Consider the following 21,041-nt stretch of genomic DNA (forward strand, 5'->3'; position numbering starts at 1 on the left):
TCCTTTGATGGGTACAAACATCCTTGACCTTGTAAGCATGGACATGGAGGGCCGATGTTAATCACCCAATGTCATGTCTTCAATCAGATCTGATCATAAGGCAGTATTACTTAAAATAAAAATTAAATCCAGGGATCCAGCAAAGCAAAAAACCTTTAGGAACTATTCCAAGGTTAATCTCTCTCTACTAAACACCACCTTGGCTAAATTCCATGCATCCCCAAACCCACTAAACACTATAGCATATGCTGAGCTATTAACAAAATGTCTGTAAAGCCATACTGATAGCTGTATAGAGCGAGCTGTGCCCATTTGTATTAAGACGACAAACGCAAAAGACAAGCCACACTGGTGGAATCAAATATCAACAGATTACACAAAAGAAAACAAATCTTGGCCAAGAGTAAGAGGAATAAAGCCATACATATTAAAACCCCCCAACCAATCTAAATAGACAGTTAAGAGGGTTAATTAATAATTCAAAGGCTAAATTAAATAGCTTCTCAGGCAGAGGACAACCACAAAGCTTTCTACAGTTATGCCCATAACCTCAGAGGAAATAAAGCACAGAACTTACTGCAAATGGCATCATTTATAATGAACTGGTGGCCATTGCCAACCTTTTGACCGACAGGTTCAGTTCAAATTTCTCTCCCCACTGACAGTTCAAAGGAAATACTGCATACCACAATCCCCCCAGCCATTACTAGGGAAGATGTCATCAATGCACTTTCCAAGGCCAAAACTACTGCATCGATGGTTTCCAGTAACATCCCGGATTGGTCCACGTGAACCACTTTTCAGCTGCAGTCTTCAGTCAAGGCTTTGTGCCCAAGGAATGGAAGATGGCTTTAGCCACTCCCTGCAAAAAGGAGGTCCAACCACTGAACTGGGTAACTACAGGCCCCTAAGTCTTACCAGCCTCATATGTAAGGTCATGGGAAGGAATCATCATGGACATGATAAATATATGATAAATGGAGGACACAGGTAACCTGCAAATGCTGGACCCATCACAGTTCGGCTTTGCTAAAGGAAGGTCATGCCTATTAAATCTGGCTGACTTTTTTGGAAGGGTCATCAAAACACTGGATTAAGGTAAGACTATGCACACAGATTTATCTTGACCTGGCCAAGGCGTTTGATAAAATACCCCACTCAGGCATTGTAAGACAAGCTCAGTGATTTAGGTATAAACCCCTTTATCACCCGCCAAATAGTCAACTGGCTCACTGATTGAAACCAGGTCGTCAAAATAGTTGAGGTCACCTCCACCAAGAGGCCAGTCACTAGCGGAGTCCCCCAAGGCTGGGTACTGGGTCCACTTCTTATTGGCATCTATTTCTCTGAAATGGAAGCAAATGCTGATGGTTTATTGCTAAGTTTGCAGATGATTGCAAGCTGGGGGTTATCACTGACTCCCCATGCAGACACTAGCATACTTCAAGGTCTCCCTCTGACTAACAGATGGTGCCAAAGCCATGGTCTTAAATTCAATGCTATGGAAATGCATAACTGCACCCTTTGGGAAATCAACCATCCTGGCTAATTACAGTGTTGATAACAAACCCCTAAGAGTTGCCCCAGCATTCAGGGATCTGGGTATGCATGCAGACAGTAGCCTTACCTTTGACCACCATGTGGCCACAGTGGTGAGGAAATCCTTTTATGTTGTGCAACTTATAAGGTCATGGCATCTAGTTCCAGAGAGGTCATTATCTCACTGTACTTTGCCCTTATCAGACCAATCATACATTACAATGCTCCCTTTGGTACATACCTGACCAGGCATATGCAGCAACTAAGGCGCACTCAGAGATTCCTTACAAAAAGAATACACTGTGTAAGACTTGTCTTACACAGAGTGCCTTAATGCCCTTTCCCTCTATTGTTTCCTATAGATTGCTGAGGAGTGATCTATGCCTGGCTTACAAGGCATCTACAGATCCCATATTTATGAATCTCCTACATATTTACAAGTCAAAGAGTACTAGAAACAGAAGGTCTAGGGACCTGAATTTCATCTGCGACAAACAGGACATGCTGAAGAGACAGATGTATCCCAGAGATGGCCCCTTCTATGGAACAGACTTCCCATCCATGTGAAGTTGAGTTAATCTATTACCCACTTTAAGCATAACCTAGACCAGTAGATAGGGAATAGGAAATTTACACCGGGCCTGAAACCCATGTCCCTTATGATCAGAGGTAGCTTATAAATGCCTAGCCCTCAAATGTCCTATTTGGATATAGGATATCATTACTCTTTCAGGAAAACTTGGTTAGGCTTAGAAAGTCCTCGTGTTGTTAGCTTAGTAAAAATCTATGAAATCTATAGATCAATACATTGAACAAAGATGGCACAACAGTATAACTGAATTCTTTGAACCTTCTAGTTCTACAAATTCTTCACAAACAAATTTCTTTAGTGCAATTTTTCCAAATGAACCATTAATCCCAAGTATGGAAGTATCCTAGTATCTTCAGGAATGCTCTGGACATTATGTTTCTTGGACAGAGAAAAAATCTCAGCATTACCTGAAACCTGGCTAGGAGAGAGAGAGAGTAAATACAAGTTTTCGTATTAAAAAACTCCCCCCCCCGAAATCATTTTGAGTGGGAACTAGGTCTGACTTCAGAAAGTCAACTACACTATACAAAGGCTATAAATATGTTCATGAAATAAAGTGTCTAACATTTCAGAGACCCACTAAACCGTCTAGATACAAAAAAATAAAACTGAACTCAATTCAGCTTTGTGTGCTTAAATCCATTTCATGAGCATTTTGAGTGCAGTACAAAGGCTAAAAAGGCAAGGTAATAAACTGGAAAAAAGCAAGGCACTAAACTGAAAGTGGAAACTGCCCACCCTGAACCTCAGAATATCTGTGGGACTTCCAAATTCGTATGCAAGGTATGTATTCTACTTGCTATTAAGGCATCAATTTGCAGATGTGGAAAGAAATTCTGAAGTGCATGTTTAATATTCCATTGTTTTTCTTTCTTTGGGACCAGGAAAAGCCTAGAATAAAACCCCGTTCCTTTTTTTAGTATTTGTCACTGGTTTTACTGCCTTCATACTCAGTTCTGAAGCACTGGGAATATTGAGCCAATATATTACTTCGGAACAAAAGGAACAGAGCTTGGTAGAGATTTGCAGCAAATTCTACTGAATATCTCTGGCATTGCACGTCACTGACCAAAGGGCCTAACATAATTAGATGTCATTGGTCCATGTTAAGTGAACAAATCTGCCTTCTGTTTGCAGTGGGTTAGACAAAGCAAAGGGAGCAAAATGACCGAATTACTATTGTAACCCGGAGAAGAAAATTACCCAACTTAGCCAGCTTAGAAGGGGCACTGAGCTGCTGCTGCTTCTGTTACGGCCTCCTGTCCCTCTATGCTTGCAGTTTTTTTTTTTTTTTAACTAACCCTTGTGGCAAGTTTACTGAAGTTTGGTTTATCTTCCGTAAAATGGACATTTACTAAAGGATAATTCAGTTTCTATTATACTTAGAACAGGATGAAAAATATTTTCTTAAACGTTTTATGTTTAACCGATCTTATTAATGGCCCTGATAGCCAGGGTGGCTGAAATATGGATTCCTGCTTATAGCATACAAACTTTGTTTCCTCTGTCTGCAAATAATATAACTACAATGCAGAGGTGGATGAAACTAGTCTTTATATGACTAACTGAACAGCAGAGTCATCCACTGATTTTTTGCACATCCATGGAGACTCCTCATGAACCTGTCAAGCTTATCTGGAACAAGTAGCACTTCTGGTTCCAGTCCTTATTCAAAGAAAACATTGTGATGTAAATCAAGAGAGTGGCCTAGTAAAAGGCTTAGGCTGATCCAGTTTTAATAGCTCGCTATCCTTCCTTAATAAAGGAAAGTTTTTTGTAAATAATTTGCAATGGTCCTTCATGAAGTTAAAAGTTTCAATAAAAGATCCTCTAGGAAGGAGTCCAAAGACGGAGCTAATATATCATAGCCTACAGAGAAGACATCAATATGCAAAGTCATAGTGTCTTCTTCATGGTCATTCTCTTTGTCATCTGTTTCTGATACGGCTATTCTTTCCACTTTGACTTTAGCTGCTTTTCCAGAACTGGAAGCTTCTGGTCCTGATCTAAAAGTGTAAGAAGTTTCCATACAGAATTAAATTACTTATGTGTTTACAACACATGAACACAGGTGCCTCTGATGACTAGGAACACTCTACCCTTGGATGTCTGCAACTCCAATGCCAAGTGTGGAGAAGTAAAGTTGCTTCTTGCCGAGCCATCTTGACAAATGAACTCAAGGCCACTTAGGTATCACATATTTCCATCACAAAAATGAAAGGAAGCTTACGAAACTATATATCTTAAGACACAGGAGTTCCTACAGCTGATGTGGATATCTGGAATCCAGTATCTAGAAAGATTTTCTCAATTTTTGTTCATGCTTTTTCAAGTACTTACATTTTTTTCCAAGTCATTTCTGAATTTGTACCACCTTCCTCTAATCACTAAATATAACTGAAGCTTTAATATCCAAACATATCCTTTGAAGTAACACATACAGGGAACTTGAGCAACACAGCTTTGAAAAAAGGGTAGTTCGAGCTTAAGTATAGCATCCATTTACAGGGGAGAGGTGTCACTTGGAATATAACTTTATGAGTACCAGATGCCTGCCCCCTTAATGGACTTAGTTGGCCCCACAGTTCTGATTATTTTTTTTCAGAGCAATTGGGTTTCCCCTTCAGCATGCAGTTAAACAATGCTACTGTCTGTCAGAAGCAGAGCAGAAAAATGTTCTGTAGTTTATGCACCATAAACTTACCGCTTTTTTATTAGCCCTCATTGCCACTTTTTTAAGGAAGCATAATGTACACAAAACTGTGCAATTTTCCCATTCACCTACACAAACTTTATGATGAATGTGATGGCCATAAAAACATGTATTTGTTTATTCTTCAAGCATGTTGGTTCTCCTTTACCAAAATGATGTACATTAAAAGCAAAAGTTTAAATGTTTTACAGTGAGTAACTCATACTCATAACAAACAATGACACTAAAGCAACTGGGGTGTCAGTTTACTTCAGGTTTGCAAAAAAAAAAAGTACAGTTTGTGTACACTTACCATAAATGTAGATGTTCGACTGTATTCACTGCTGCAGTCATCACACTTGGGTCATCTCCCTGCAAGTAGCCATCAGTTGGCCCAAATACCAGAGTCTTGGGATTTCTGCGTCGGATGCTGTCGCCTCTTCCATGACGTCAGGTCGTCAGGGGCATAAAACATGCAGCAGATGCCATTGCATCAAATTTTTCTTGCCCTAGATGTCAGGAGCCCCCAAAATAGGAAGCTATTACATGGTGTGAAACACCTCCAGTAAAAAGTAAATATTCCTGCCATAAAAGATGGCCATAAAGAGGATAGGTAAAAAGGACAGAGAAAGCCAGGGACTGGAGGGAGGGAAACCAGGACTGCAACAGTGAATACACTCGAACATCTACATTTATGGTAAGCAAACTTCACACTTCTCAAAACCGAGGTGGAATCCTTCAAAGCCCCCGGGCCAGTGGAAAATATGGCCCAAACTGCAGAATCCTTTACAAACGAATTCTATGGACACCTACAAGAATGCATGGATCCTGCTATCCCAAATAAAACCAAGACTCACTCCTCCAAAGGCAGGAGACCTGTCTGGTGGACCCCAGCCATAAATAAGCTATACAACAGAAGGAGGAAGCTACTACATGATAGAGCAAAATCCCAAAGAGGGAAGGCATCTCTGATCAGTACTAGCAAGAAACTAGGATCCCTCATAAAATTATTGAAGGCCAGCTTCGAAACAAAAATTGCATCCTCCAAAAGGGTCTCACAGAGACGGATAACTGGTGCCAGAGCCGTGTCCTAAAGCTAAATGACAAAAAGTGCATAGTCATCCTCTTTGGGAAAAACAAAGTGCCCACAAATTACCACATAGGTGGTAATCTATTAAGTACGGAAGAAGTAATTAGGGATTTGGGGACCCAAGTAGATGGCAATCTCTCCTTTGACAATCACATTGCCAAAGTGGTTAGAAAGATCTTCTATATAGCCCCCCCTTATCACGAAAGGGTTCACATCTAGATCAAGAGAGGTCATTGTGCCCCTCTACTCATCAGGCCCATAACTGAATACAATGTCCCATTTGGGATGTATCTTACCAGACACCTGCAGCAACTGGAAATTCCCCAAAAGTACCTCACCAAGAGGATCAAAGGACTCAAACAGATGCCCTACGCAGTTAGGCTAAAGAAACTCGAGCTCTACCCAGTTGCTTACCGCCTACTCAGAGGCGATCTGTGCCTGACGTATAAAGCCATGTCCAAACCAGAATTAATGGACATGCTCCACCTCAGGAAATCCAAATCCCTTAGAGCTACACGCTCCAGGGACTTAAACCTCAGCACAGAAATAAATAGGAAATGCTGGAGGGACAGATTCATATCCCAGAGGCTCCCCTCACTCTGGAACAAAATCCCAATCCATGTTAGGCAGAGCCCCCTCAATGACCCTCTTCAAGAGAAATCTTGACGAGTGGATGGGAGATCGTAGGTTTACACTTGGGATCTCTTCTGTGTCCCTACTAGACAGAGGCACAGTAAACTAACCTTAAAAGGGCTATCTTCTGTGACCTACCATACAGAGGCACAGTCAACTAATCTAAAAGGGTGGCGAAACTCAAACGCACTCTGGCTAGGCTTATGAATGCCCTAGGGCAGATAACCTAGTATCAACCTATGAACCTATAAGAAGACTTCAGGTCTGAAACTCAAAAAGACAAAATTTTCAGGTAGCGGCCGACGGCACTTGCAAACTGTTTCTGCTTTGGGCTCCTTCTCAGCAAGAAAGACTGATGTAATGGTGTCGGGCTGCATGTTTTATACCCCTGACGACCTGACGTCATGGAAAAGGCGACAGCATCGGACTCAGACATCCCACGACTCTAGTATTCAGGCCAAATGAGGGCTACCTGCAAGCAGATAACCCAAGTCTGATGACTGCAACAGTGAAACACAAAGAACATCAATAAAATCTTTTTATAGACATCTTACCATCTAAGAGTCAAATGCATAAAGCAGAAGTGTTGCCAATGGACAGTTATATACACTGCATTTACCCTCCTAACCACAAACAGACATATTTGAATATATGTATTTCCAAATGAAGTAACATGATAAATAAACAATTTAACATTAATGAAATCAAAGTAACACTTACCTGCAACTCCAAAGCTGCATGCATCCAATGACGCAGCTTGAGCAGCTGTAACATTAACTTCAAGATCCAGCTCTTCTAAAGACCAGCTGTTAGCTTGTGCAACATACTGCCTGGTTGCAGTAATGTATGCTTCAGGTACAAAAAGGCCACCCAGCCAGACATGGATATTCTGTTAAAATGAGAGGAAAAAAAAAAAAAACATTTTTTCCATATTAGGCAGAACTAGTTTAAAAAACACCTAGACCACCACCACTATACCAAAACAATTAAACCATTGAAAGTGATACCAGTAATACTACAACTGTGTTAAGATAATCGCACACACACACACACACACACACACACACACACACAAATGCAAGGGAAAAATAAAATGCCAAAAAAAGGTTTAAAAAAAAAAAAAAAAAAGTTGGTCATATTTAGGAGCTGCTCAAATAGAACAGTATTAATTTGAAAAATCTTCATCCCATGTGAAAGGTTTCTCAGCCCCAACTTTACAGAGCTTAAGTTTGCTTTCACCCATGCTACTTTTGCTTATGTTGTTGGAAGAGCAAAAATAAATGAGCAGGGTGCACCCTCCCTCCCCTTCCTTAGCTATTTCATGCAAACTAAATGAAGGAAGACAACAGAAATGGATAACAGATTTTAATCATGATGTGGAAATAAATGGAATATGTAAACTTAAGTAGATTTATGCAAGTTTAAGGAGGAAAGGAGCACTGCCAGCTTGCCAACAAACTCTTGAGATGGTGCAGTTAATGGTGGCATCTACAGAACAAACCTGTTTTCAATGTTATCTCAGTCTACACGAATGAGTATAAATCAATTACTCAAAATATGTACATAACATCCATCAAGAGAAGTCTTTCTAAGGGATCCTACACATCCCTCTGTTTTCCGCAGAAACATGGTCTGGTAAGCAATAATTAAGCACCACCACCACTATCCTACAATCATCCAGCTGCTTCATGCAGGGAAGGCATGGTCCCATAGAGGGAAATAAGGCCTCAGATATCAACAGGCAAATGAACAGAAGGAAGGAATCAAGGGGTAGGTCAGAAAAAATCTCCCATGTGAAATCCATGAATGGTAGAGAGTTCTGGACGTGTCCAAACCTTAGAAGAAAGACTGCCCTAGGGCTGTGGAAGGGGCAAGTGAACATGGCAATGGACTGGGGCAGTGAAGTAAGCTGGAATGTATGAAGCAGACAGAAAAAGGGAACAAAAAGACTACCACAAATGGTCTTCCAACTTAGCATGCCCCTAAACCTTTTGCCTTGCCTATACTCCATTATCAAGCCCCGACAAGGAAGACCGTCTCTATATTATGAACATTTTTTGTTCTAACAAGGAGCTGTTATAATACTGGTGGTTAAAATTCTTCACAGCTGTTTTACTATATGCAAATTTTACTTGAAAACATGCAAACATTTCAAACCTCTGTTCATGTACTCTTCACTTACTACATGTATGCCCTGCTGCACATTCCACTGTACCAAACAGTTTGTAAATGTGTATTATACAGTTCATTGACTACTTTAGGCATGAAGGTTGGGTTGGTACGTAAACATACCCTGAAGACAGCAAAAGGTGGAGAGGCATGAGGGCTTGAAGTTCCGAAACTCTTATGGCTAAAGTGATGGCCAACAAGTGTATAGTTTTCCAAGTGCAGTGCTGGAGGGAACAGTCTTTGGCTGGTTCAAAGGGTTGGAGTGTCAATTTATCCAGAACAAAATTTATATCCCAAGGAGGTAGAATGGGCTTCCTTGGGGGCCTGAGATGTAGTGTTCCTTTCAAGAAAAGTTTAACTTCTAACCTGGAAGCCAAAGGTGATACCAGTTGCAGGCATACTGAGATGGCAGACAAATGTCTTTTAATAGAGGAGAAGGACAGTCCAGACTTCATCAAATCACAAAGGTAGGACAAGACCACTGGGGGTTCTGCCATCACTGGTTGTAAATTGTTTTTCTGACACCATACAGAAAATCTCTTCCACTTAGGTAAGATTCCCTGGTAGTTGGTTTTCTGGCCTCCTGCAAAACCTGAAGCACGTCCTCTGTGTAGATGTCTGAAGGGAATCAGTGCCCCATCACCCACAGTGTAAGGTTCAGTGTGGATAGCTGGGGGTGTAAAGTGTTCCCTTCTCCTGTGTGAGCAGGTCCATTTGGTGGGGTAACTTGTGGTGATTGCCCTTGGCTAGATGTAGTAATAGGGGGAACCGATGCTGCCTTGGCCAACAGGGAGTCAAAAGCAAGATATGAGGCTTTTCCTTCAGAATTTTCAGTAGGACTCTCTATATGAGAGGGGACAGGGAAGAATGCATAAGCATACATACCCCTCCAGGGAATTAACAGAGCATCCACCCTACATGCTTTTGGATGCAGTGCCCTTGACAAGAAGGTTGGAAGCTGTTTGTTCATGGGGGAGTCACATCTGGAATACCCCATCAATGGACCAGGTCCAGAAACACATCCCTGTTCAGCATCCACTCATGAGACAGGGTCATGGTCTTGCTTAATGAATCTGCCATCACACTGTCTGCAGAAAGGATGTATAACTCTTGGGAGGAAGAATTGTCTTTCCAGGGCAATTTCCCAAGCCTGCAGGACTAACCTGCACAAAAGGTAGGACCTTGCCCCCCCCCCCCCCGTTTGCTGATGTACCACAACACAGTGGTATTATCTGTGTACCACCTCAGAGTGCCTGGAAGAAGCTGATCTTTGAAGATTAGTAAGACCAATATCAACGCTCTCATTTCCTTGATATTGATGTGGTCCTTCCATTGAATGAGGTCTAGGAGTTCTTCACTCTCCATTTCCCTAAGGTTGCACCCCATCCTGTTCAGCAACACACCAACAGTCAGATTCCACCAACGTTCTTTTATTAACGATCTGGTACCTCGGCCATTCGCCTTCAAAGGATCACATTACAGCTTTGAAAATAAGCTCTATTTATATCACAAACTAATTGAAAAATTAACAATTAGTTTAATTAGACATCAAAATTTAAAGTGATCTTTGCTTCAACATTAAATAAGATGCAGACATTTACCTGTAATACTATATCTAAACTATTATCAAAATTTGAATCTTTATACATGAGTTTTATAATAATATTATTTTCTTTTGTAATCAATGAAATGCAAATTTTAAATAACTTTATATCAAAATGAAAAAGTAACATATTGTTTACTATTTATTAATACATGGTTTATCAAATAAATAATTAATTAAATAATTACATAATTCGCTCTCAGTAGATCAAAAGCACATATAAATTCTTTGATATGTATGTATGTATGTATAAAAATATACCCAATATATACACAAACAAATTACATACAGAATGAATAACAATATAAGTAATGTGCACAAATTGCTCTTCTAGATTCTAATTATAGACCCAGCTCTTGATTAAGACCAAATGGTTTTAAAGTTTTATATTTTATTATCATCCTAGTTTCTAGTTCCAAGAGTTTAGCTGTTATATCATCTCCCTTACGAATAGAAGGTTTCCCCAATACACTAAATCTCAAACTATTACTGCAACCATCATGCACATCCAAAAAATGCTTAGCAACAGGACTAGTGACATTCAAATTTCTAATATCCTTAAGATGTTCTAGAATTCTAGTTTTTATCATCCTTTTAGTTTGTCCCACATACCAAATGTCCTTGCAAGAACACCCTATTATGTATACTACACTAGTAGACTTACAATTAAAGAAATGTTTAGAAGTATGAATTATGTTATTAATAATATCAATATTAATTGCTCTATTACATATACTGCATGAGCCACAAGCAAAAGTGCCCAACCTCACAGGAATAGGTGTAATAGGTTGTACAAAATTATTATTCAAAATTTCTCTTAAGTTCTTTCCCCGTTTAAAGGAGAAATTCACTTGATTGGGGAATAATTCACCAATGTTATCATCTTCACAGATAAGATACCAGAATTTTCTAACTAAAGAGACTAATGTTTTAGAAAAAGGGGAAAATTTAGTTATAAAAAATATTTTCTCAACATTATCCTTTACTCTAATTGTCTTTCTATCAGAATATGTTACAATGTCGTCCCTTTTGTTAGATAATTTTATGTTCTTAATCACACTATCTCTACATTTAGATAGAGTATTAAATTCATATCCTCTATCCAATAATCTATGCAATACTATATCTAGTTCTGCATCTATGTCCTCCTTAATACTGGTGTGGTCCCAAATTCTTTTAAATTCCCCAAGTGGTAGGGCCTTTATTAAATGCTCAGGATGCATGCTAGTGGCATGTAGGAACAAATTTACTGAAGTTTCCTTCCTAAATGGTTTAAACTCAATATTCATATCCTTTTCAAACAAAACTAGATCTAGAAAATTGATCTTATTTCTATTGGTTTCATAAGAAAATTGCAACTTATGTTCATTTTGATTAAGCACTTCAAAAAAATCCATGAAATCACAAATATCTCCTTTACAAATAAAAATTAAATCATCTATGAAGCGTTTGTATAATATTACTTTGTTCTTAAAGAAATTAGTAGAATAAATGTATTTCTTTTCAAAGTAATCCATATAAATGATGGCATAACAAGGTGCATAAGCTGCACCCATTGCTGTACCCTTTAGTTGTAGGTAATATTTGTTGTTGAAACAGAAATAGCTATGAGTTAAGCAGAACTCCAAAAGGGTGATAAGAAAATTGGTTTTTGGTCCCTCACCCATCATATTTGATATAGATTCTAAACCCCATTTGATGTTAGTATTAGTATATAAAGATTTAATATCCACAGTGACCCAATAATAATCACAGTCCCATTTCACATTCACCAAATTGTTAATCAAATCTTGTGTGTTTCTTATATGAGCTGCTACCTTACATAAATAGGGCTTAAGTTGTGAGTCTAAAAATAAATTGACATTCTCCAAGAAAGAACCTATCCCAGAGATAATAGGTCTCCCAGGAGGTTCTTCCAAATCTTTATGAATCTTGGGTAATGCATACATAATCGGTGTAGCTGGTTTTTGAATATACAATTTCTTAACATCAGTATGCATAAAAAAACCCAAGCGTTCACCCCTTTCCAGTAAAAATAGTAACTCATCATTGTAGGACACCATAGGGTCACTGTCCAATCTCCTATATTCATCGGGGTTCTCCAACAGTTTGTTCACCATATGTAAATATTTGGTTCTATCCATTATAACCCAATTTCCACCCTTATCAGCAGGTTTGAAAATGTAATCATGTTTAACTGATTTCAAAACTTTCAAAGCTTGCCATTCGTTCTTATTTAAGTTGAAACATTTCTGTTTTTTTACAAAACTCACTAAACAAAGTTTCAACTTCCCTCAAAAGAACTTTTTGAAATAATGAAATGGCAGGTACAGAAATATGCAGCATAAAAGTATTTACCCTCTTAAATTCAGGTAATACTAGCCTACCATATCCAATACAGAAATCAACAATTTCAACATTTTCATCATTGGATAAATCATTATTAACATCCAATACATCAGATTCTAACTCATAGTTATAAATAGACAAATTACATAAGTCATCATCCATTTCTGATTCACTAGATTCATTCGAAATAGCGTTACACATAACAGGTCTCTCCATTTTAGAAAAATGAACTCTCAGTGACAATTTTCTAATAAACCGTTTGACATCAAAATAAATGTCAGCTAAGGATGGGAAGAAGGTGGGAACAAACTTACTTCCCTTGTGTAAAACATTTTGCATTTCCGAACTCAAAACTAATTCAGACAAGTTCACACAATATAAAGGAAGTTCATTAGAAAATACTGCTGACAAACCTTCATTTGAGTTTGTTTCTTCCCTTCCTTCCATTCCTCCCATTTCTTCCCTTGTTGTATTCTTCAGTTTGAAAGTTAGAATTGTCACTGCTGTTGTTACCAGAACCTATAGTAACCTCACGATTTAAGGTTCTGCTCACCGCCGTTGTTGTCTCAGCAAAAGAAACATTTTTTGAAGAAGTACCCTCCGCTGATGAAGCCGACGACGCTGACACTCCTCTACGTTTAGAACTACTACTCCAAGTCCTGCCCCTTGACCTATTACGGGTCCTGTGCGTAGGTTCACGTTGCCAGTTGAACAAAGTGCCGGTTTCATAGTCTTTAATATCACGGATTAACTTGTTTCTTTTGCGCTGCACAATGTCAATTTCTAGTTTATTAATTTTATCACTTAGTGCTGACATTTGGATGTCATAGTTCAATTCCGTTACCAAGCTGTTTTGTAAAGTCATAATGTCACTTTTAATTTTTTCATGGTTGCGTTGGTTGCGCTTGATAAGTATCTTAAGCCAACCAATAGTGCACGATAATGACACTTGTTTCCATTCATTTAGAAGATCAGTTTCTTCTTCAGAAAAAGGGGTAGCCGGCAGTTTGTCCACCCGCAAACCCCGTGGTGTAATGTCAAGGCTAACATATTTTTCCAATAACCGTGTATCGAAGTAAACTGCTACTTCCTTAGACATCAATTTAGACAATTCACTAAAACGTTCATCAACAGCTGCATTGTTACCTCCAATATTCCAGGGATCAAGATGTAAATACTTTTGATCACGCTCACTCAGGAGATTAGAAAACATGAATGAGCTAGCTGGACCGCTCTGTTCAGAGCTCGAGCTACGAAGCGACATGATAGAAATAGATAAATGTCCACAATAAGAGCAGGTGGAAAAGACTGAAAAAACGGATATCCAACAGCAAAAAACATACAAAACCCAGTAATGCTATTCAGCAACACACCAACAGTCAGATTCCACCAACGTTCTTTTATTAACACCCCATCCTGTGTCTGATGAGTCTGTGAAGAGGTGCTGGTTTGGGGGCAGGCCTGAATGTGCCTGAATCTGGGTAATACACCAATTCAGCTCCACAGAAAGGCATGGCAGCATGGGGACCATGAACCAGAGAGTATGTAGATGTTGCTTCCAGATTGTTCGCAAGTACCACTGGAACTTTCTCATGTGAAGCCTTGCCAGAGGTACCATGGGGATGGTAGAGGCCATGAATCCCAGGATTCTGAGAAATTCCCTGACTGAAATGGCTTTGAGAGGAAGTATTTCCCTGAAGTAAGAAGTGAGTATCACAATTTTTTTCCAGGGGAAGGTAGGCCATCATTTTCTCTGCCAGAATTCGACATCCCAGAAACACCTGATCTTGAGGGTACCTCAATGACTTTTTGAGATTTATGGTAAATCCCAGATCTGTCAAGAGGGAGATGGTGAAGTCCAGGTGTTGTAGGGCCATGGTAGTTGGTGCAGCCTACATGAGGATATCATCAAGGTAGGGGAAAAGTTGTATTCCCTTCGTCCTGGAAAAGGCCATGACTGGAACAAGACATTTTGCAAATACTCTTGAGGCCGTAGAGAGACCAAATGGCAAAGCACAGAAATGAAAGTGTGCATAATCCACAGAGAAACATAGGAATATTCTGAAGAGCAGATGGAGTGGGATGTGTAAATAGGCATCCTTTATATCCAAGGACACTAAGAAGGCCTGTGGAAGGATCAGGGGCCGAAGGGTAGGTAGAGAAGGAATCCGAAAGGAGGGAACCTGGAGGAAGGTGTTGAGGTGTGATAGATCTAGGATTGGTTTCCAGGGACCTTCTTTTCTGGGGACCAGCAGAATTCTGGTACAAAACCTCTTTCCTCTTGCATGCGAAGGGACTTGTTGAATTGCTCCCTGAGCGAGAAGCTCCTGCAGGACTGGTGGGAAAGGGGTAGTTGATCTTGAGGGGGATGAGGGATGCCTTTGGGAGTAGGTCTGGCTTCTAGGTCATGAAGTATTCATGTTTTATTACAGATGGGACCCAAGAGTCTCGTGTAACCTGATTCCAAGCAAGGAGGTATAGTGAGGGACGCATGGAAAGAGGGATGTCTGTGTGAAGTGCTTGGTAGTCACAGGCCACCAGGCTTATCCCGAAAGGGCTGTTTGGAAGAAGTAGTGGAGTTGAACAGACCTGGAAGGGGGCTGTTTCCTGTGGTCCTTTTTGGCTTCAGCTAGCATTTTCCTAGCTGAGGATCTCACAAAGGAGGTTTTGGCAGGGTAGTTCCTTTGAAAATGTGGAACTGGGGAGGCAAAAATATGTCTCAAATCCTGCAGTTCCTTGGCTTTTATATTGGAGGGCATTAAAGAGGTCAGCAGCAGCTGTACTAAACAAGTTGTATTGTCTAGTGGAGTTGTCCAGGAGTTTAGACGATGTCATCACAGAGAGGCTACAATCTAAGCCAAGATTTATCTCCTGCTGACAGATCCAGAGGTGGCAGCCCTGGATGAGGCTTCTGTGGCATAACTGGACTTGATAGAGTGCTTGGTTACTTGAGTGCAGGAATTCAAGAGAGTGGATATTTTGGCCTTGGCTGGGGAGTCGGGGAGCTCCCCCAATTGTCTGACCACATCTGCCATCAGAGCCAAAGAATACTTGGCCATGTGCATCTGCTAGTTGATGGCTCTTACTGGTAAAGTGGCAGAGGTGTATAATTTTTTCCCCCAGACATTCGATTAGTCTGCTCTCTCTACCTGACGGCAGTAAAGAGGTGGAGGGAAGTAACTTCAAAGTTTTGTCAGCAGCCACAGTGATAAATGAGGGATCTGCGGTGCGAATGGGGCTTTGTACAAGAATTTAGCCTCATCAGAGACCTTGTAGAATCTGGGTGTTTGGGTGCAGGAGGATGCGAATCAGGGTTTTCTGAAGCAGCCAGGAAGGCATGGGTACAGCAGAGGGGCCAGAAGACTCCAACTGGAGTAGTTCATAATATCTCTTTTGGGTTTCAGTGACCTGACTGCTGTCCAACTTGAAGAAATTTTGCATGTGTGTAATAGTTTCCCTCAAAGGTGAAGTCCTATCCTGGGGAGTTTGTGCCGCTGGACTCCTACTCTGGAGAGCCCTATCCCAGAAGGGAAGCAATTTGAAAAGAATAAGGGAGGGATTCATCATCTGAGTCAGGAGCAGGTCCCTTAGAGGTAGAAGCTGAAGGGGCATGGACCAGAGCTGGGGCCAGATGCAAGGCCAAGAAGGCGTTTAGAAGGGCTTGGGTGAAAGCCTGCTAATCTGAAGGCCAAAGGATGAGCAATGTGTTTTCTCTTTTTATGCAAGTCCGATGCCGAAGCATATCGTCTCGCACTTAAATCTGAGACACCATATGGACCCTCGGAACACACGAGCCTAGGTTCCCCACCAGCGAGCGAATCAGACAACTGCGATTCTCTCCAGGATGTGACCTTGGGTACTGTAAGAGTGTCCTCTGGGCTGTCTGACAAAGGAAGATCCAAGGACTCCAGGCCTTCTACGGCCTCAACAGGTATGACTGGAGTGAGGAAGCAGCAGTCGGTTCAGGCCTAAACTTTTTTTACCTTTTTGACTGGCGGCTCATCCAAGGAACCCATCGGATCCATACCAGAAGCTAACAGTTTAAGTCTCTGATTCGCTAGGTACAGTTTTAACGCTGCTAAGCGGCTCCTAAGGTTTTTGGGGAAGAAGGCCAGATAAATACTACAGGTGGTGCAGTTGTGTTCTTGGCCTAAGCAAAACAGGCAGAACTCAAACAAATCCTTATGTGAAATTTGCATTCCACACCTACACTTGCCCTTTCTACCTGACATGAACCTAAAGCAGTAGCAAGCAAATAACGAAAAATTCCCTATGGAGTACTTATCTGAAGTCAGATGGTGCGAAATCACTTTTCTGAAGGAGTGACAATCACAGCTGGCAGTCACACAGGCGGCAAAAAAGCTCTGAAGAGTGTGAGTGCTGACATGCACTTCGTATCAGACATCCGCTTCATATCAGATGTCTGTTTATGACCAACATCCACAGGAAGAGACGCGGGACATCATGCACACCCTAATGGTAGCATCTAAGTTTTGTATAAAGGCCGGACGTACGAGAGTTCACCAGATGCAAACTCCCTTGTGTTATGGATACAGCAGCATATGAATAGCAGGACATCTATAAAGTTTTCACCCTTGTAGGCATGTAGATGGGTACACAAACATATCCTGGGATGAAACAGAACTGTATGTTGGTGTGGGTGCTCATTTTAACCACTAGGCGGGCAAGGTTAGGGACCTAATCACAAAACCTTAGGGGTCATGGGCAAACAAGGGAGAAAAATATATATAAGAAAAAATTGTCCCCAGAAGGGGCATTCAACACAAGGACAACTACTTGAGATATGTTATCTTAAAGTCGTACATCTCAGTCTATTACCCAAACCATTGTATCAGTATAGTCAATGTTACAGTAAGTTACGTGGAAGTGCACGTGGAAAGGGTCTTTAATAGATCCTTAACTTCAAAGTGGAGTAAGTTCACTACCTTTGCAATAGATGGACTACTAGTGAGAGACATAACAGACTGGCAAATGGTCAGAGGACCTACACTTCAGTACAGTAAAGCAGAACACATTCTAGCCGGATTAACCGATTCTGTACAAATTCTTGGGATTCCTTTATCGTCTGTGATCCCTCCTCTCCCCCCAGGGAATAAGAGCAAAGTAACTGCTATACTTGATTTTGTAGGGGGAAGCAAAAAGATCAGAGAAAAGAAGGCAGAGCAAAGATGGCCCCAATGGCTGAAAACTTGATCTGCCACTGTTTTTGGCTAAGGGACCACTCATGAGGAAGGAGGGTGGACCTGCTCAACCTGTCTGCTAGAATGCTGTTTTTCCCCAGAATCGCTATTAGAAAGCGGTGGGAAGATGTAGCCCAATGCCATATTCTCATGACCTTCTGATACAAGCAGTAGGATTATGCTCCTCCCAGTTTCCACAAAACAAAGGCAAGTAGAGACCTCCACGATGAAATATAGGCTTAATTTATTAAAAGAAAACAAGCGCTTTCACGTACATCCAAATACGCTTCCTCAGGTTTTAAAATACAACTCTATGCATCTGCTTTTATCTCTTAAGTCAATCAAATTAAATTCATGAGTCACTTATTCAATTAATTAATTAAATATTAACTAAAATTTAAAGCAAAAGTAAAACAACCCAGTTAAAATCTGCATATATATTTAACTGTCTTGTTACATATATAAATTTAAAAACTTATAAATTGAACTAAATCAGCAACAACATTATTAATATAGTACTTATAAATATAGCAGTTCTAGGCTTATGTAAAAAGATCTGTATAAAGCATGTGCAAATGGCATAAATGTACATTACGTATAAAACTAAAAGTAATAATGTTAAAACAATGACTAGATCTAAAAATCCTAGTCACAACCCTATTCTATATTAATCAAACTGTGCAAAAATTTCTGAATATATATAAAAATATAAAAAAAAAATAATTATAACTAAACAACTTGATGAAATTTGATGACGTTTAAAACATTCTTACCTGTGTGCAACTAATACAGGTTTTATACTAACTGACTGGTTAAGTCCCGGTTCAACATGGGATCTCAACCTTAAAATCCAATTTAACTGAACTGTTTCTAGATTATTCTGACTATCACCCCCCTCTCTCTTATTAGATCTTATAATTTGTCAGACTCTAAACTTAAAAGTATGATCAGAGTATGTGCCTATATGCTTAGCTAGGGCATTTGTTAGGTTCACTTTCCTTATATCATAGATATGGTTATAAATGAGATCTTTCAACCTTCTAGAGGTTAGGCCCTACATTTTATACAGGTCGCTAAATATATTAAATTCATAGTCTCACGAGTAGCATAAAAGTTAGGTGTAAACGTATAATTTAAATCAGGAACAGTGACTTGATGGTCACTAATAATAAACTTGCACATATTGCATTTGTTACAGGGAAATGTACCATATTCTCAGTATTTGTCTATTCTTAATGGTTATTCCTGTATTAATTTTCTCAGAACACAATAACCTCTTTAAATTCTTACTATTTCTATATCTAAAGGTAGGTTTTTTACCTACTGTATGGCAGATGTCTCGATCTATAAGCAATAAGTCCCACTTTATCTTTATAATATTGGTAATATATTTAATGTCATTAGTGTATCTAGTGACAACAACAACCTTCTTATTGTTAAAATTAACCATAAAGGTATATTTATTCTTTTTTGTAACAGTTCGATAACCATTTATAGTATTTAAACTTAAGTTTATATCATTTGTAGTTTGTATAGCTTGTTGCATACTTTCTATTACTGAGATAGGGTAACCCCTATCCTGAAATAATTCATTCAAAACTTCGAACTGTGTATTTCTATCTATACTATTTTTTGCACAGTTTAGAAATTCTTGTCAACTGATTTCTTACAATATTGGGAAATATGAAACGTGGATGCATACTATTGAACTGTAGTAATGCATTCCTCCAACATGGTTTTCTATATAATGTAGTGGAAATCAAACCTTCAGTATCTTTAAAAATGGTGATATCTAAGAAGTCCATCTTGGATGGTGATGATTCTATAGTAAACCTTAAAAAAATCAGTAGTAGATTCTAAATAGACAACTAACTGTTCTAATAACTTTTGATCACCATTCCAGATAAGTATGTCATCCACAAAACGGTCTGTACAATACAATATTTTGCATAAATATACTTTTAAACAAAAATAAAGACTCCCAATAATACATAACTAAATTTGCGTACAAGTTTGCGCAGGGGGTGCCCATCGCAACCCCCCCATGTCTGTATGTATAAAATCTTGAAACAGAAAAAGATTATTATTCAACACCATATCTAGCAAGGCACAAATAATTGTGAGTTATCAAATGTTCCATTTTTTGTAGTAGTTCCCTAATAGCTTCAATTCCATAATCATTTGGAAATACTGTAAACAGATTTTTAACATCAAGTGTTACTAGTGTAAAAGCAGATGAAACAACATTACTTTCCACTAAATCTTCTAAGTCATTTAACAGCTGATAGGAATCTTTTACAATTGTTGATATGCTTCTAACTAGTGGTCCTAGCTTTGATTCTAAGTAGCGAGAAATATTTTCCGTAACCCAGTTTTCACCTGCCACTATAGGGCGTATGGGAAGGGCAGAAATACCTTTATGTATCTTCGGAAATCCCTTTATAAGTGGAATTAATAGATCTTTTACTAAAAAATTATCATATGATTCCTTTGTTATTTGTCTGCACATAAGATCATATAAAATGTCATGAACCATCCTGATTGTTTTAATAAGTCTACCACTGTCTATAGGTTAATATTTATTGGTATCTTTCAACATGTTTGGCATCAATTCAGTATAAAAGGTGGCATCCATTAGGACTATTCCACCTCCTTTATCTGCTGGTTTTATAATCAAATTAGAATCTTGAGATAAAGCTCTAAGAGAACTACGTTCATTAGTATCCAGGTTGTGATATATATTCTTAAATGTAGACTCAGAGAAATATTTATAAAAATCCTTTTCACATAACTGGATAAAACATTCAATGTTGGAAGAAAAAATAGGAACAAACACACTTGAGCATCTAAAATGACCTTCCATACTAAAGTCCTCCCAGTTTGATGATGTACCAACCTACTGACTGCTATCCATCTGGATTGAAACACTTCTAAGGGGTGTGTGTTCTGAAAAGCGTGCAAAGCTAGAAGGCTCACTCATCTCCAAAATGCTGATGGGAAGACTGGTCTTCGTTCACTTCATGAAGTCCTATATCCTAACAAGTAAATGTGTGTCTACACACACACATTTAATGTGTGTGTATAGTACACACACAGACACACTATCTGTATATAGACAAAAACACTATATATAACCTTCATAGGTTCATACTAGGCTATCTGCCCAAGGGCAT

The 21,041-nt window shown here is 39.3% G+C and overlaps 1 protein-coding gene across 1 annotated transcript in view; it reads right to left on the minus strand.

Moving 5' to 3' along the window:
- The window catches only part of DYNC1H1 (dynein cytoplasmic 1 heavy chain 1), a 3,754,902-nt gene that overhangs the window by 143,583 nt on the left and 3,590,278 nt on the right, over positions 1–21,041 (minus strand). The window contains exon 88 of the mRNA XM_044073590.1: positions 7,267–7,435. Within this exon, the coding sequence (XP_043929525.1) occupies positions 7,267–7,435 (169 nt within the window). The remainder of the gene's footprint in view (positions 1–7,266; positions 7,436–21,041) is intronic.

Source organism: Protopterus annectens, chromosome 6.part0 (genome assembly GCF_019279795.1).
Source record: "Protopterus annectens isolate FY-2018-M chromosome 6.part0, PAN1.0, whole genome shotgun sequence".
Lineage (NCBI taxonomy): Eukaryota > Metazoa > Chordata > Ceratodontiformes > Protopteridae > Protopterus > Protopterus annectens.